At 38.7% G+C, this 16,787-nt stretch overlaps 1 protein-coding gene across 3 annotated transcripts in view; it reads left to right on the top strand.

The window, feature by feature from the left end:
• FHOD3 (formin homology 2 domain containing 3) overlaps positions 1 to 16,787 on the top strand; it is a 415,861-nt gene that overhangs the window by 34,760 nt on the left and 364,314 nt on the right. For all 3 annotated transcript variants that reach the window (XM_040587702.1, XM_040587700.1, XM_040587701.1), the window contains exon 2: positions 5,058 to 5,164. In XM_040587702.1, coding sequence (XP_040443636.1) covers positions 5,058 to 5,164 — 107 coding nt within the window. The remainder of the gene's footprint in view (positions 1 to 5,057; positions 5,165 to 16,787) is intronic.

A 16,787-nucleotide genomic window follows, 5' to 3' on the forward strand; every position in this document is an offset into this window, starting at 1 on the left:
CTTACATGGAGATGATTACAACACTTAAACTTATATTGTACATAAAATAAAAATTGTCATTGTAACCTTGATTTTTTAATTTATTTTTTTTTCCCCATTTGGACACATGTTATGAATTGGTCATTACTGATATGATTACAAACTACTTAATTCTTCATATCTTGCCTTATTGCAAGCACAGTATGATTCTGCTGTGAGAACACCTGCACAATGCTGTCTGTGACCTGTTTCACTTCCGTGAAGATGTTGGGGAAGTGAATGAAGCAGGAACCTGCAGGACAGAAAAAGTACATCATGGTTACGGACAGTTGATGATGCTGTCCTGAATTTATGCTGGTGCTGTCGTGTTTATCTGTACTTGTTTGGCTCTGGCTTCTCAGATGAAGCTGTTTCTTCCCTTCTGAGGGCTTAACTTCTGGATCAGGGATCTGATGCTTAAATTTGGGCAGTTGTTACTTTTTTGAAAACTGCGGGGGAAAATATCTATATGTTGGGATGGTGGTGTTTAGGTGTCTGTGTGTGCACAATGCTTTTTTGGTTTTCCATTTGTGCCTGTTATGGTTGCAGCATAGGTACTGCAACTGATGATACAGTCAGTTACCACTGTGTGACTACTAGCTATGACCTGAGAAAGTTCAAATATCTCTTGGTTTCTGTTTTGAAACATTTATTACAGAAAAGCTGGTTTAATTTAGTAGCTCTACTTGCATTTCAGGCTGTCCTACAGAAACATCTGGTTCTCTCACTGTTTTTATGTTTCTTGTCAGTTAGGGAAAAATCTAGAAAGAACTTGTGAGGTCAGTGCTGCTTGTGATACCTTTTCCAGGTTCTCCTCTTGTGCAAACCAGACAGCTATGGATCAGTGAATCAGCACCTAAGCATCTACTATTTCTTAATGCTGATCTTGTCATGGCGAGTACAGATCTTAGTATTTCAATGAAGTTTCAATATGAAACTGAAGATGATAATTAGTACATCAGTTAATTTTTTTAGTGAGGAAGACTTTCATAAAGACAGCCTTATTCTCCTTACTTCCTTCATGTAAAACCCAGTAGGAGGATGGTTGCTGATAGCTCTGGCTATCCATAACTGGTGCTTATGGCTAAAGCACTTGTTTTGATGACAGTTGCATGTACTTTAGCTTTTATTCCTTCACTCCTGTGAAAGAAGCTACTCCTAGGTAGACCCATTCTTTATAGAGACAAGAGAATTCAGGAATATCCATAAGGATTAAAAAATATGCTCTAGCTATTTTTCCCAAAACTTAATTTGAGAAGATGAGAATGTAATTGAAATGTATACATAGGGGATTTTTTTAGCTTTACGGAGGCTTATGATACCATTTGATGTTTAAGCTAAAATAAAACATGGAAGAAATTGAAAATGGAGTAACCATGTGTTTGACTTGAAAAAGTAGCACTACATCTGACTCATCTGATGTTGTCTTTGTGTTCATGATTCTGTGATATCTGTAGTATTCTTTTAATATGACTATAGGTTAAGTATGGAAAACTGCTGTAAAACCTACAAGATGAGTTGCATTTAAATGACTTGTGTCAACCTTTTGGCTCTTCTGGGCAATATAGGAAAGTGTTATACAATAAATGATAAATAATTTGAAGGGAGAGGCAAGAGTGATTTTAGAAAAAATGGGTTTGTAAGCTTATGAAGAGGTCTTGGAAAGTCTGACCTTGTGGCAATACAAGCGAGTTCTGCCGTTTTAATAACAACAAAATGCAGACCTGAATTTTTGGACCAGTAAAGTATACTGAAGAGTTAAACAGAAGTGTGAAGAACAAAGTGAAATAAATGGGATTAATTTCTAAAAAGTTGAATAGCAGTCTCATTCATTATTATGGAAAACAGCTCAGTTAAATGTTCTTTGAAAGACTGTCTTTATGGATTCTTCCTTTTAATTGTCCTAAGAGAAGACAGTTGTTAATAAGGATTTTAATGTGAATTATGATCAATGGGAAGAGCATGTCATGAATGAAGTAGATGGGGCCATTTGTGAGGGTCTCCAGAGACAGGAGAAGTGATGTGTAGCAGACAAACACCGGATTAACATTGAGCAGATGGGAGGGACCAACATCCTGAATCGTTACTAATAAGCACTAATGAGTGAACACCAGCCATCCTTTGTGTTGAAAAAGGCAGGCAATTTACTAATTAAAAATTATTCATAAGGTGGCTTTTTTTTTTTTTTTTTTTTTGGTATTCTGCCTGTGAAGTCTGTGCAAGTGAGGCTTGGAGGCAAAGTAGCCAAGTGATACTATAAAGAAGGATTTAGAGTTCATTGCCTTAATACTTAATGTTACTTTTAAAAGCCTTGTTTTGCTCCCTTCCACCTCTGTGTGTACACATGCAAGAGAAGAAAAAAAAATTGGGCAAGGTGCAGTGTTAAGTAATGGAAATAAAAGATACTGCCATTTCTCCCATTAGCCTAATTCTTATTAATGGATAAAATGTACAATTTATAGTGCTTTAAAGCCTGAATGAATACTATGTTCGACTGAAACTATGGAGTTGAGATGAACATAGGTAGAATGTACTGTTCTTCTTTATTTTGTACATGAAGTACTTGCTGTTCTCATCATGCTTTTTATAGACTAAAGTCATAAGATATTAGTAAACCACAGTTCCTTTTCCCCAATTATGCAGTATAATTGGAAATTGCGGGCAAATCTCCTAATCTCCATAGTGACAGCAGAACATTTATCTAATTAGTAGTTTGCCTTTTGGCATTACTTTGAATAAATTAGCATTTCATTAGATACGCTGGGCTACTGGGGAAAAAAGTTTCTCAGGGTGGTATTTAGTCTTTCTTCTCAACAGAGTGTATTTTAATTTAGCATAGGTTAATAATATCCTTTGTAACTGGAAAGATACAGAGTAGTAATACTGTTGTTATTCTTAATATCAGAGGGCTGCACTTGGAGGTTCTTTGTTTTCCTTAAACCCAGGAGTCGGAGTAAAAATTTATGTCACCTTATTTGATGACTGACTTTCCCCAGGTGGAAAAAAATGAAAGAAAAAAAAAGGAACAGGTTTGAAATACAACTTGACCTTCTCCTTCTAGCCTTTCTTCATAGGATGAACTTTTCGTTCAGATTGCATAGCATAATGCTGTGGACTAAGCCAAAAGCCACACTATCACTTACTAATTATAAGTGAGCTCTTCTGCAGTTATTTCCCATGCAGCTAATCCAGAATAATAAAAGACTATTTGTATTATTTTCTTGATTATATAAATCAGTGATAGGAAACCGGGTGACTTAAGTTTTGTTATTGACCACCAGATAGTAAGTGTGGTTACTTACCGTGCTTTTCTGAACAGCTACTGGCAACAATGACTTTGAGGAGTTAGGTAATTAATCAAACATAGGTTCTCATTGATTTTCTTTCCTAGTCTTAAAAAGAGCAGAAGGAAAAATCCATAGATGTGATAAAGGGCTGTAATTTTGTTTCCTTGAGTCATTGGCTGTTTCAGAGCCTTGCTTACCCCTTCAGAGAGGCATTGGCTGCCACTTGTGGCAGAAGATTGGTATGAAGTATGGTGTTAAATACTCTCCTCTTCCCAAAGTGGCCTTTGGAGCAGTGATGTACGTTTACACCACCAGTGTCATGGCTGCCCTTTGGTAGATAGAGGCAGGCAAAGGACCTGTTGGTGTGTTTTGCCAAATGCAGACGATAAAAACATCTTCTGTTTGGCGGGTCAGTCTGAGACTGCTCGGCTATCAAACTGGACTTTGTACCAAGTAGCACAACACATTTGGGGCTTACAATATTTGTGAACTTGGAACCAGTTAGAAAAGGACCCCCAGTGCTGTGTTGACACAGGAAGGTCCACAGGAGCCTGTCCAGCTGGGCTCAGTGATGGCAATTTCTCTGCTTCTGGGCTGGGCTCTCTGAGCAGCTGGTCACTTACCTCCCTAGTGATGAGGTCGGACAACCCTGTACTTTCACCTGCCCTTTGGTAAATGTTTTCTTGTTTCCTTGCCCTGGGAAGGATTTTTCCTCATTCCTTGTGATATGGCACGGGGGTATCTCATGGCAAGAGAGGAGCTTATGTTACTTCATAGCTCCTCCCTTGGGCTTCTTCGGTTACCCCTCTTGATCCAGTAACTATTTTGCATTTCTGTGCAATGACTTAGCCAGAGTTTTGGGGTGGATCTTCCTAGACATTTTCCTGTGATGAGTTCCCTGTAAAAAGCCAGAAAATTCCTTTTCTAACTTTCATAAAATCTGGCTTCCCCCCCCCCCCCCCCCTTTTAACTTCTGGAACAATTAACAGAAAACTTGAAGATAAGGGAAGACAGGATAGAAATAAAGAAGGTTATTAATTGCTCTCTTCTTCTTCAGCACCATTGCAGGCAGGTTCCTGGTTTCATGTCTGGTCCTTGTTTACCTCAGTACCTTTGTGGGAAGTTGGTATGGGTGTCCAGTGTTCCCCCCTGGTGCCTAGGAAGGTCTTCCCTTCAGCCTCAGAGGCTGATTAGCACCTGGCCCTAAAATGAGAAAACCAGAAAATCTGGGTCTGGGTTGACTGCACTCTCCCTTGCTGCAGTGCCCCAACTCTTGGCTGCCACACCTTACACTGTCCCTTGGCTGTATCCTTGCTCACAGGGGATGTTCATTAGCACACAAAACAGCTGCTTCTTCCTTCCACTTCCATCCAAAGGTTCAGAAACTCTACTTAAATGTACTGTGAGAACAGAGAGCAGTCATTCATATCCTAGACATGCATTTAAATTAACTTATTTTCCCTTACAGGATTCTAAAAGCACTGTGATAAAACCCTCTAATCTCCTTCTATATGTTCAAGTAAATACATTTATCTGTGTTTGTTAGTTGTATTGATATTGTTGTGACCAAGCATGGGCTAGTGAATATGGACTTGGGATTGCCAAACAAGCACCCATTTTCTTACCCACTCCCAACATATGGTTTGTTTCGGGGAGATCTTGTCTGGGGACCTGGAAAATAGGAAGGTGATGTTAGAGGCATGTTAGAGAAAATGACTGCTGTAATCTAATGGTCTGAATTTTGTTCTACAGCTTGATGACTGCACCCTGCAATTGTCTCACAATGGTACCTATCTGGATCTAGAATCCACCCTCGCAGAACAAAGAGATGAATTGGAAGGCTTCCAGGAGGATGCTGGGTAAGTAAATATTTACTAAATCTACATAAATAAGCACATTTGTCTAGAAGTTTTGAGGTTTTGTTAGTGCATGTGGTTAACTTGGTACATTCAGGTCAGCACAGGAACAGAAAAGATAAAATTCTTTCCCCTGTGTGCACATGCCTTCCCCTTTCTCTTATTAAGAATGTTTTGAATTCTCTCTATATTCACTCTTACAGTTTTTCTAGAAGATAGCATACTGTAAGAAAACTGTAAAGATGAATGTCTTGACTAGTCTAATTTTTTTATCGTTCTTTGGAACTTGATAAATGAGAGTGGTTGGTTCTAAGAACTCTAAGACCTTTCTTATACAATAATAAATTGCTGTAGATGATTTTTATTGGGGTGGTGCTCCTGAAGTTATAAACCTAACTTCTTTGTGCCTTGAAATTTAAGTCTGTCTTTTATATTCTTGGAGAAAAGACCCATATTGATTTCTTTTTTTACTCCTGGAATTGATTTAGCCAGCTTGATGTGTGTGGTGGTGTTTTTTAAATATTCTCCCCTCTTGCCTTTCTCCTCTTTTTATTTTCTTTTTTAATTTTTTTTTTTTAAAAGAAACCCAAAAACTATTGATAGCAGACACAGATTGCTGACACAACTTTCCATAAACTCTCTCTGATGAAAACTGAAAGTGAAAACAAAAATTAGCATCCATGTTGTCTGTGTGAATATATGTATAAAATTTTGCTTTTTAGATTTTTTTTTTTCTGGACTCTTTAGATGTTTGTCTTGTTTAACACATAAAATTTAAAGCCAGTCTAGAGCTATTTTTGCCTTGCTGGTTGCTATACTGGACTGGATAGTTGTAACTAATTTTACGGGTCTGTTTTGGCATGGACTTCATGCATGTGGATAATATAGCTGTGCCAGAAGGAAATTACCTGCATTTTGAATTGGTCAGGGCTTGTTAACACTAAGTGGTGCAACCCTTTTGCTTATACTGGTTTCTCTATTTTTTGTGATAGATGTCTTGCCTTTGATTAATACTTCTCAAAGTTTATAAGATTGTTTTATGTGGAGAAGAATTTTAAATAATATGTAACAGATATTCATGCATGTGCATTTGTGTATGTCTTCATATGCACCAGTTTTTTATAAAAGGGGCATGTTTTTATAACTGTGGGAAGATACAGAAACTGTCCTGTCAGAAAATAGTTGGAAGAGTTCTTCAATAGACAGAGTAACCAATACAGCTGCATTGAGCTTCCCACCCTATGCAACAGAAGTGTTGAATATAGAAGTTGGTCTAGTCTTCAGTTTTATGCAGAGGTGATAAAAATTGCTGTGAAGAACAGCAAGTTCCTATTTCCAGCTAACTTTATAATCAGTTGAAAGCAAGTAAGATGCAGGAAAAACTTTCTCTTTCGATAGTTTTTTGTAGTAGTATGCATGAGTTTGTCACACTTGCTTTCCATTCCATTGATGTCTCAGTGATAATTCTCGTGATTTTAACCTCATTGCTTTTGATACCTCACGATGGCATCGCTGAGAAATTCAGCATGCGAGAGGCAGGTGCTTTTCCTGCTAGGCTCTGCATGTCAAATAGCAAGCAACATTCCACATTGCTTTAACTTCTGCTTCCTCTGGGCACATAAAATGAATGGTTAGAATCATGTTTAAGGAACAATTTGTATTTTCTCTGTTGTGGCTATCCTAGGGGGAAAAAAACCCAACAAAACATGTGGGATTAAGGATGCTGCTTGGAAGTGCATGTCTACTGTGTTCTTCTGAGCTCAACTTTGTATGTGTGGGCAGGTCTCCTTAATTGCACAATCTGTTGTCAGTTGAATAATTGCTTCTTCCAGTGGCTTGTTTGGCCAGGTAATGTGAAGTGTGCTGGGCAGGCAGAAAATTATCAAAGGGGAACAACTGACTTGTCAGCAGCTTGCCAGGAAAAGATCTGACATTTTGGGGAACCGCGATTAGAAAGCAAATCAGTGATTATGGTGCTGTGAAAAAGGTAAGGGGCATCGTAGGGAGTAAAGCTGGAATTTAGTGAAATGCAATGAACTTGGTGTTTTCAATACTAGTGAGGTTTCAGCTGGATTTCTGCATCCTATTTTTGTCCGTGTTTTGCAAGAGGAGGAAGATAAACAAGAACAACCAGAACATTAGGAATTTGTGGGATAGCTTCCCTGTACGACTTAGTACCATTGCTACTTCAGGGTAAATGCAAGTCATGTGATGTTGTCCAGAAAAAAGGAATATTCTAGATACAGTGTAGCAAAGGCAGACGGTAATGTCTCCCTCCATCCCAGGTTTCTAGCAAACTAAACTCCAATTTCTGGGCTTTTCAGCTGGAGTGCTCCTGAACTGGAGCTGCGTCCCACAGACACTGGGGACTTAGCAGCAGCCCACTGTCTAGGAGGGACTGGCCACAGAAACCACTTGGTCTCTTTCTTTCTCTCTGGGTCATTTCAAGGCCCTGCTCTTAATCTTCAAAGGTTTTAATTTTCTGAGATTAGGCTACCTCAGGGCCTGCCTTTCTGCCATGCCAAAGTTGCTGCGCTCATCAGGGTCACTGAAGCTTGCTAAACTCTGAATGAAGGGTTTAGTAGCTGGATATTCATGGCACTTAAAATTTTAGATCATCAACTAAAGAAACTCCTATTACAAGTGACCGGAATGTCCTGAGATCTGGCTGTTTTCCAGATTTTTGTTTTGCTAATTGTTCCTGTTTGCCCAGGCAAAACTATGAAGTTTATTTGGGTTTGGTTTGTTTGTTGTTTTTTTTAACACACTGCTGAAAGGACACATATAAACCACACAGCAAGCAAAACCTTACTAATTTTTATTGGTGTGAAAGGCTGCAAATATCTTTTTTTCTCTTGGAAGGATTGGATGAGAGCATAGTGAAAAGCAAGGATTTTTCTTCCGAAGGAAGAGAAGGGTATCAGGCTGGAGGCTTATGATTTATATCTTGTAAATAAGAGGTATAAGAAACACGTGCACTTAATACACACTTTCAAATGAATCCTCTTCTGTTACTGATTATAATAAAAAGATGATTTTGGTAGTTGTTTTCCACTCTAGCAGAATTTAAACTTCTGTTTAGGGAAGGAGAAAACCCAACATACATGCCCTCTTTGCCCATAGAGCTAACCCTGAGCAAATTGTTTTCCTGTGTCCACAGCTCTCGCTGCTGCCATTTGCTGCACATTTTGGACTAGCTGTAGGATTCAGGAGAATCAGATTGGTTTTATATGTTGGGTTTTTTTTGGGGGAGGACAGGACAGGATGAGCAGCTTTTTTGTGGTGAGACAGCTAGGATGAGCAGCTGGCCAGGCAATGAGGCTTGCCCTGCATAAAGTTTCAAGACCAGGAAATGGGTCAATAAGAGCACTTAGGTAGGAAAACTGCCTTTCAAGTCTGGCATGTATTCATGGTTTATTTGTTTGTTGGTGTAGTTTTCTTTTTTTGTTTTCCTTGCTCTTAATACAAGTTACTTTGTGGATGCTTAATAGTGTAAGGAGAAAACAAGGGGGTAGTTTAGGTGGGCTGCATATTTTGTTAAAGGCGCCTGTACCAAGTAATGCCCTTTTCTTTTGCTTGCTTGTGATTTTATAGAGCAAGCAAGAATTGTCAAGAAGTTTATGTATTTAAATACCTATGTAATTGTCCTTTTTATGGGCATGCCTTAACAGGCCCTAATGGTAGCCCACAAGGTAACACAGTCCTAAACCGCAGAATACAAGTTTATCCAGACGGCATGCTGCAAGCAATGGAGATTTCCACGGGGAATACATTTTCAAGATTTCTGTTCAGCAGAGATTGTTTTAAAGTACTTCTGACAAATTACTTCAGTGCTAATGTTTTTGCATTCCTTCCAGACACCCTGTCCCAAGCCATTTTGGCTGGGTGAGTCCTGTTTAAGTTGGATAGCAGACCTTTTCCCTCTTGATGCTGCTGTTCATTCTGGGCCCATTCAGAATCTGTTGAAGGCAATGAAGGCTGGCAGGGATCTTCATTACTCCTTTCCTACTTATGTACTGTGTTCTTTGCCTGCTTAAGACTTCACAATTAGCACAATAGTGAAAATGAAAGCTGATTGTCACTTTTTTACATGAGGAAGTTGGGAATGCACCTGAAGGTTAACTTGTTTTTTGCTTAATAAAAATTACGTGGTTCATTCTTGAAGCAGTGCTGCAAACTAGCATAACCTATGCTGATTTTGTATTAGTTCACTGTTGGAAGATGCTCTGAATTAATGACAGTTTTGTTGTGATGTTGTTTCCATTATGTTTCTCAGTTCCGACAGAAAGAAAAATAAAGAAGGTGCCTATGAAAGATTGTCATGGTGTTGCTGTAAAGAGTAGAGACTGTGAATGCCTATTGCCATGACTTACTCATGTTTTGAAAAATGCATTAGTCCACATGAATATTTTGATTTACACAATGTTAATTATTACTCTGACCAAGTGCTGAACCTGAAAAATGTAATGTATGGTCACAATAAAAACATGCCACAAAGCAAAAAAACCCCACCAGCTTAACAAACACACCTCCCCACCCCCCAAACAAACAAAAAACCCCAACAGCAACACCCCACCCCCCAAAAAAAAATCCCAACAAAAAAGCACCAAACCCAAAAAGAAACCCACAGAACACAATCTTAAACAAAAAAACCCTAATCAAGGCTAGCTTCTTTCTATCAAGAAGACTGAATTAGTTTAGGAAGTTGGTGCACACTTAGAGCAGGTGCATTGTGGAAGCCTTTCTTGTGTTTTGCTTAAGGTGCTCTGTATACGTCCCATAGCATCATCTGTATTTACCCAGGTGCAAGGACCAGAAAGACTCAGAGCTGTACAGGAACATAATGCTGTGTGAGGCTGAGCGAGAGTGACTCAAATGACACTGCTTTTATCTCTGCTTTTGTAGGCCTTCAGTGGTCTAGTGTGTTCAAGTATTTTCTTAAATGGGACCCTCCTGCTGTCTCTTGTGCTCTTTGGTTAAAGTCTAGATGTATTCAGGCTGTCCTATAGCTGAGAAGATTTTGGAAGGTATAAGACTTTCTACAGTGTGGTAGTATTCCAGTCTGTAATGTATCAGATTAAGATGTTGAATCATGTTTTGAAGTGAATGATTAGCTAAAAATTTACTGTTGCAAAATAAATGGTAATAAAGATTAAGTTTTTCACATTTCTGATGAAATATTATTTTTCTGGATGGCTAGGTTGGTGCTTTTTTTATTTGCCCCTCTTCCCTCCTAAAGTTTGAGGGCAATAGCTATTACCCATGTTTTCAAAACTTTATGCAGCTTTTTAACTTCTTATTTTTTTATTCCTAATAAAATACCTTTGTTTATATATATAATCATTGGATAGAATGTCAAAATTAATCTTTAGGTGTTACTGCAGAAATTAATTTTCATAGTTATCTTGCAATATGCCTTGACAGCAAAATGAATTAAAATAAGAGGTCTGCCATGCTTTCCCTGCCCCGGAACAATAGCAAGGCATCTCTGAGCACTCATGCTTCCAGACCATGTAATCAATAATTAATTAAGCAAATGTGCATGTATTTCCTAGAGGCTGAGAAATGAGACATGTGACTTTAAAGGATGTGCCCTAGAAGTAGGATGGAGGCAATTAACACTTGAATGTTCCACCTTACAAATTATTGACCAGTTATGAGATAAGGATTTCTTGTCAGTGGATCTTTCTTGTGATTCACTTCTGGTATCTTGTGAAGATGAGAGTTGTCAAATTAAGCTTTCCTACGAGTAGTAAAATTCTAGTGCTTTTGTAGTTGTGTGAATTTCAAATGTATTTAGAAAACAAGCTTCTGAATTAATAGTAGCAAACAAATAAATTTTAATGCAGACCAAGGCTTGCTTTCTCATGTACTCTCAGCTTTAAAGCTGGCTTGATGGTGTGAAAGTAAATCTCTTCTGCATATGTCTAAGTCAGAGACTGCAAACAACTTTGCTCACACCAAAAGGCACAAAATGCAAGATCCATTTGGGCTTGTGGAAAGAATTTGTCGTCACCTGTTTTGGTGGGCTGGCCAGGAGGGAGCTGGAAGGCAGCAGTAAGTGCAGAAATCACAGTGATCACGAGTATCTGTGGTCTGTAGTTAGTGTGGGGATATCAGATTTGGGGGGCAGTCACTGCACCTTATAACTTCATTCCAGTCTAGAGGGAGAACCTTAAGTCAAGCATCCTACAAAAAAGTTGAGATGCTGCATAGTCTTACTTTCATTGATGTGCTGATGGGACGCAGAGTTGGGTTTTGCTCTTCTCCCGGTGTCCCCAGGCTTCCAAGCTCTGCCATACTACTTCCAGCTGAGGAGGAGTCAGGATCCGCAGCAAAACCTTCCCTGGCTTGAATGAGGAGGCAGGTTGTTGCTTCACAAGCTCTTTTGCCTCTGCGTGGTTTTGATTCTGGGGGAGAAAGAGCCTGAGATTAGTAGACCTGACCAGGGCAGGTTGTGGGCAGCTCTTGGAGTTGATGTTTGTGAAATGTGAAGCGACCCAGTCACTCCCATGTATCTGGGAGTAGCATCCAAAGCTCACACAGGCTTTTGGGGTGTGGAGCAGCACCGCAAATCCCAAGCATTAAAATGTTCTGCGGTCTGGTTTTGTCTTCCTGTGGGGGGTTGTTTTTGTAATTTTCTTGTTGTGTGTGGTTTTTTTTTTTTTTTTTTTTTTTTTTTTTTTGGTGAGGGTGTTTTCCTGTTGTTACCAAGGTATGTGTGGAAGCATTTGAAGATTTGCTGCTTTTGAGTTTTAGTGATTACTGCTGGCAAATGAATGCAATAAGAGTGCTTCAAAGAATGATTTCCATTGCAAAATGTATTGCAAAACTATAGTTGTGCTTAGAAATCTCCCAGCTCATTAAGTACCAAATACGATGCCAAACCAAAAAGTGTGTGAATAATTCTTACAATGTTTCCTAGGACAAAATTTTTTAAAGATAGTCTAGTTTGTTGTTCAGGTTTATGTGTGAAAATACCTGTAGAGTCCAATATTTTAGAGGGGAAACTTAAATAAAAACAGCTTCTAGAAACAGCTGATGCCAGATGTTTTATTTAAAAACATTTAATGTTATTAACACTGAAGCTCCTTAATAGCTGTGATGCACTCAGCCCTCCTCATCGATGATGAGGTTATAAGCTAAGTGAGCAGCTCTCATGGCTTGGAAATGTGTTTCTCTTCAATTTGTGAGGAGGAAATCCCTTCCTCTTTCTATAAACAGATAAATCTTCGGGGTATCAGGTAGGGCTGCCAGAAAGCACTGTAGGACTGCTCTGAAACTGACCCCTGGTTGTGAGTAAAACCATTGATTTGAGGATCCAAATCTTGAACAGCAGCAGCACTGGCACACCCACAGTCTGCTGGTGCAGCTTGCAAACCGGCATAGTATTGCAATGTAAATGCCTGGAGCATGTGGGTAGCTGACTGAGTTTGTGCTGGGTAATTAGTAAAAGCTGTGAACTTGTTACACTTCCTATTCCACAGCGTCTATTTGGGTGCATGCTCCTACCCTGAGGTAAATGCAAACGAGATTTGTATAAGCAGGCTCACACACTGTTTATCTAATGGGAAGTCATCTGTCTGTGTGCTTGGTGTGTGTTTGTTTTACCACTGAATAAGGTAATAATCTGCTTCTGATAAAAATAAATGTCTCAGATTTAACTTCCAGTTGTGAACTAACAGTTTAAACCACTGCAAATCTGTCACTAGCTCAGCATCTCTGGTAATGGTGGTGTGAAAACTAGTGACGTGGTTAAGACCACAGTAGTACAGCAAAACAGTAATTTATTTCATGTTTGCTGCTCGGTAATTTTGCTTGCTAGTATAAGCATTGATGGCCCAGCAATAAATGTGAAGCCCATTTCCTAAATGAAATTAATATGGACAAATAAATGGCCTGAGGGTCAGTGTGTTATATTTAGGAACTTTTATGTGAAGTTATGAAGGAGCTCTTGCCAAATATGATGTTAATGGAAAACTTCCAAAAGGCAGAAGGAGACCCAAAGTAGTATGTTGAACAATTCAAAGTAGAATTTATTTTTGTGTACTTAGTTACACAGATGCAAGTTCTACTGCAAAGTAGGACCATTTTAGAATAGTTCTTGCTGAGTCTGGTTACACTGATCACATGCTGAGAAAGAGCATAATTGGCCAATTAAGCCAGTAGGAAATAGCTATGAAATGTGTTCTGTGTTGCTTTGTGTAATCTCTTCTGTTTGTTATCTTTTCAGTCACAACAATGAAATTGGAAAATCACAAAATATAGGTTGGGTTTTTTTCCCTTAAGGTATTAGAGAACAATTTCTAATAGAAGGGAAAGGTTTAATGAAAACCTGCTAAAATATTTCTTTTTTTACAAACTAAGTCAGTTTTTTGCTTATTGTAATGATGAAAAAAAATTAAAGTCTTTTTTTGGTACTATAAGTCAGAGTCAGGTCAGGTAGCAGGGGCCTTTGTGAGAATGAAAATGATTATGCAGGTGTCACTTGCTTCTGCTCTGCAGCTATGGAACTTATAAGTGCCAGGCCAGCTTCATTAGTTTTTCTGGAACCAAAACTGTGGGTACCACGGTGTGTTTGGGAGCACCAGAAGGACCCTTTGCTTGAGGAGATGGAAGCATCAAGTGACCCTGCTGACAGACTCATTTATTTTACTTTCCTGCTTAGCCTTGTCCTGTAGGTTCTCAGTTCTGTTGTTGTGTTGGTTTGTTTTTTTTTTTTTTTTCCCCTCAAGAAAATCCATCTATTTCAAGGCGTCTGTTTCTCCAAGTGCAAAGAGCTTTTAAATGAAAATCTTAATGTAACATGAACTTCAAAGCACAGGTGATAACAAAACCACATGACAAGAAATTACCTGATTAAAAGATTCCTGTGAGGAATGTGCAGCAAGAGCTACTAAGCACTGGAAAGCACTGGTCAAATGATGTGTCATCTTTGTAGAAGAATGTGATGTGAGGTTTACAAGAAGTGATGAAAACAACACTCTGGTTTTGTGTTTTACCCAGAAACAATATTATAGTTACAATACCACTTCTATTGCAAATCTCCACCATTTGCCAACTTCTAAGTTTGTGTTTTCTTAATGCAGAAATATAAGATGGAGATTTAACTGATTCAGTGTTTCACAAAATGACAGGAATAAACTTCCTGCTTAAAACAGTTGTATATGGGTTGAGCTTTCAGGATGGAAGGGACACAGCTTCATTCATGAATAAGGACAGCTCTTGAAAAGCGGTCACTTGATGACTGTGAAGACAGCAGTCAACCCTCAAATTATTATAGGGTCTGTTAGGAGGTAGATTATTGTTTTAATATGTGGAAACTGAGCCATTAGCAACTGAGAAATAACTGGCATGATGATTCAGAAAGTAGGGGAAGGGATTCTCATCTTCCAGCTTCTGAGGTTTGCTTGCACAGAAACCACTAAAAAGGACAAATGGAACAAATGTTCCCCCGTTTTAACTTAATGCATTTCGGTGTGTGAAAGTGATTCATTGTCTTTTGGCAAAAAAACTTTGCCTTGTGTTGAGGTACACAGAAAATTCCACCCAGACCTTTACTCACATGTACTCAGACTGTTAGTAATAAACAATTAGGCACCATTAATGTGGTTTATAACATATACTTGCTGAATACCTAGAATGTTTCAGTTGACCCTTTGAGTTTTCTTCCCCCTTCTTCTTCTGTTTGATTTTTGTTTCCATTTGAAAAGAGGAAGAAAAAGAAAGATGAAAACACTGCCTTTTAAATGCTGCACTTGGGAAGTGTGGGTAGATATAAAAATCCAGCACGTCGTGGTGACAGTCTGTAGGTAGTCCTTATTTGCAGTTACGTGGGTAAGGGTGTGCCAGCCAGGTTGCTGCTCTTCTCGTTGGCATTCACATGTAACTTTTTTGTGTGGTATGTAGGTTGCTGGTAGGGAATGAGGCCGTTAATTGTTAAATTCATGTTGGTAAACATGGAACATAATAGTGGAATAATCTGCAGGGAAAAAAAACACGTACAAATCTCAGTATACTTTGTTCCTTTGGATGCTGTTGCTTACAGTAACGATTGGCAGGATTTTGCCTGCCTAGCTTTTGTTTAGGGAATATGTTGTTGGGATTATTTCTACCCAGATTAGTCAATTTTTAATTACTTTTATTTTTTAAATGAGTGAACAGGCATCTCAGTTTACTTATTTTTACTTGCTCTTGTCAAATGGTTTTTACTTTAGAAATGCGTTATGGTCCAGGAATGCTCTGAATAAAACTATATTAACTAACTAGATGATTTGCAGTAAGAAGAACAGGATGCAGACACATTCTCACTTCACACTAAGGTTTTAGGTGGAAAAACTGAGGTAAGAAAGGCAAGTCCACTGACTTCATTTGAAGATGACTGTGTGTCTTCAACTGCCTGTCACGCACCAGAAAGGGTTAGTAGTGCTGTCATGTGTCTGAAGTGTAGTTGAGATGAATTTTAGGATTGAAAAGACTTCTTTAAATTTTTTTTATTTCCTGGTCTCCTTTCTTTCTTTTATTCAATGAGAATAACATGAGGTTGAACATGACAGTTGGATTGGTAGGTGATGATCTGTGAAGAACTTCAAAAAAAGGTTATTTGTTTGGATAAGATTTTCAGATGACTTTCAGAGAGATTCTTAATTCCTCTCTCCATGCATGTGTCCTCTTGCTCTCTCTCAAAAGAATTGGTTTTTATACAACCTTTAAGTGCCAGATTTTTTTTTTTGGCATCTCTCAAATCTGCAGTTGAATGGAGAAGCATATCATATTGAAACTGCAGTCAAACTGTATCTTAACAGCTTTGGAATCAAAGCCTAGAATTTATGCTGTCTGATTAATAGCAGGTTAAGAAATGCTTTCCTTATTATGTTTTTGCTGGCTTGCAGATTTTTTTCAAGGAAAACCTGATGGATTCAAGTGCATTAGCTCTGGCAAAAATTTCATCTCTTACACATTCAGCAAGGGATAGTTTGTTTTCCACTGCTTGATTTGGAGTACTAAAACTGTGAAGCAACTGACTGTGAGGCAATACGCCATTGCAGAAGCATTTCCATTCCCTAAAAGGTGTGTGCAAGTGAGGATGGAAATGCATGGGTGCTGAAATGAGCATGTGAAAGCTACTTCCAAAAATAATGCACTTTAGAGTGTTTCTGTTGTCATGCATTTGCTTCTGGTGACATGCTACTATCCAGGCTTCTGTTGTAGGAATCAGTGCCTCCTTCTTGAGCTTAGGGGTTGTTGCTGGATGCTGTTCTCATTAAGCTGCTCCTCTTCAAAAAATGTGGATGTGATTACTGGAGAAGGTTGATGGTCCACCAAGAAACCTACGTGCTGTGAAAGACTGTAACAAAATGTGAAGTATGTGTTGTGCATATGTGCTTTGTAAGCTTTCCATGAAGAACAGCATCTGTATTAGGTTTTCATAATGGTTAGGTTGTTGCATCAGGCAGAAATATATGCAGAATCGTTATAGGATAAGTTCTCCAGTTAGGCTGCCTTTAAATGGTCGAGTCTGAAAACATTTTCAATGTTACTAAGTTGAGGTTATTTTTTCATATGCCCTATGCCCTCCTCCAGATAAACAAGCAACAGCCCACACTTTTGCTTGATTCAGTAGTGC

This window comes from Falco naumanni, chromosome 3 (assembly GCF_017639655.2).
Source record: "Falco naumanni isolate bFalNau1 chromosome 3, bFalNau1.pat, whole genome shotgun sequence".
Lineage (NCBI taxonomy): Eukaryota > Metazoa > Chordata > Aves > Falconiformes > Falconidae > Falco > Falco naumanni.